Raw genomic sequence first — 1,429 nt, forward strand, 5'->3', positions numbered from 1 at the left:
CTACTGGTCTAGCACATTGATGTCATTGTTTGCACCAGCTGGACCAAAGAATGCATGCCAAATCCAGAGATCATGTGATGCGATAGCCTCTAGAATGATCGTCGGCTCTTTGTGTTCGCCTCGCATGTACTGACCACGCCATGCGTTGGGGCATAATGACCAACTCCAATGTATGCAATCGATACTACCTAGTATTCCAGGGAATCCATGCTTGCCTTCATGCACCAAGTACAATTGGTGGATATCGTTTATAGTTGGTTTGCGCAAATATCGTTGCCCATAAACCAAACAGATCACTTTGCAGAACTTGTACACACACTCCTGCACGGTACGCTCTGACATCCTAAAATACTCGTCCCATTTGTCTGCGTCCATGCCATATGCTAGCTGACGAATTGAAGTCGTGCATTTTTGAATGGGAGAGAAACCTTTTTTCCGCATTGCATCCATTTTCCATTGCAAATATGGAAAGTGGCCTTCCAAATCGCCAACAATACGTAAGAATAGTTTCTTCCTCATTCGGAACCGATGTCGAAACTTTACAGTGTGGATGATGTCATCTGCAAAATAATCTTCTATAAGGAGATCATGTCCGGCTTCGTGATTTCTACGCAACGACAGCTTTCTTAGGTTAGATCGTGCACATGATGTTTCGCCTAGTTGGTTTTGATAGTATGCAACCGTTTTTGCGATGACGGAACCGATAAACTTAGCCTCCTCTACACCCGTTGAATCGGATGATGAAGATGATGACATTTTGAATAATATTTTTTGGAGAGAAATATAGGTTATGGGTTAAAAAATGGTAGAATGTTTGAGTATTTATAGGTTAAGAAAAGGGAAAGAATATATATATATATATATATATATATATATATATATATATATATAGTCGTTTGGAATAAAAAATGAAAAAAGAAAGGAAAAAAAGCAACAACTAATCATGTGAAGAGAGAGAGAGAGAGAGAGAGAGAGAGAGAGCGGGACTCTCTCCCCCCACCTTCTTCCCGCGTTCCCTTTCCCGCACCCCCGGTGCGGTGTTTCTTCGTTCGGGATCGTTTCCCGCGGTTTCCCTGCTCTCCACTCCGTCCGGCCTTAGAGTCGCGTATATAGTTCATAGTTAGATTTGTGTCCACAAAAATATGCACAAACAAATAATCTAATCTGTCACACCCCGAAACCGGAACGGCGGAAATGTTCGGGGGCGGAGGACATCATGTTTAGTATCACAAGAGATGCATCATAGTAATCAAAGTAATAAACAACCATTTCATTAGAAAGAAAGTGTTTAAAAAGTATGTGGTAAACAAAACATAGACTACACATGTAAAAAACAAAACAAGACATGAAGCTATTATGCTCCATCTTCTGAATCCCAGAGCGCATACCTGTCTACTAGTTTCCTGAGAACAAACTATTTTGAAATAGT

At 40.9% G+C, this 1,429-nt stretch overlaps 1 protein-coding gene across 1 annotated transcript; it reads right to left on the reverse strand.

Moving 5' to 3' along the window:
- Positions 1-756, reverse strand: LOC145010186 (uncharacterized). Its single transcript, XM_078968758.1, has one exon. The coding sequence runs from the start codon at positions 754-756 to the stop codon at positions 1-3; it is 756 nt and encodes a 251-aa protein (XP_078824884.1).
- Positions 757-1,429: the final 673 nt, after the last annotated feature.

This window comes from Lactuca saligna, chromosome 8, assembly GCF_052625555.1.
Source record: "Lactuca saligna cultivar CGN05327 chromosome 8, ASM5262555v1, whole genome shotgun sequence".
Classification (NCBI taxonomy): Eukaryota; Viridiplantae; Streptophyta; class Magnoliopsida; order Asterales; family Asteraceae; genus Lactuca; species Lactuca saligna.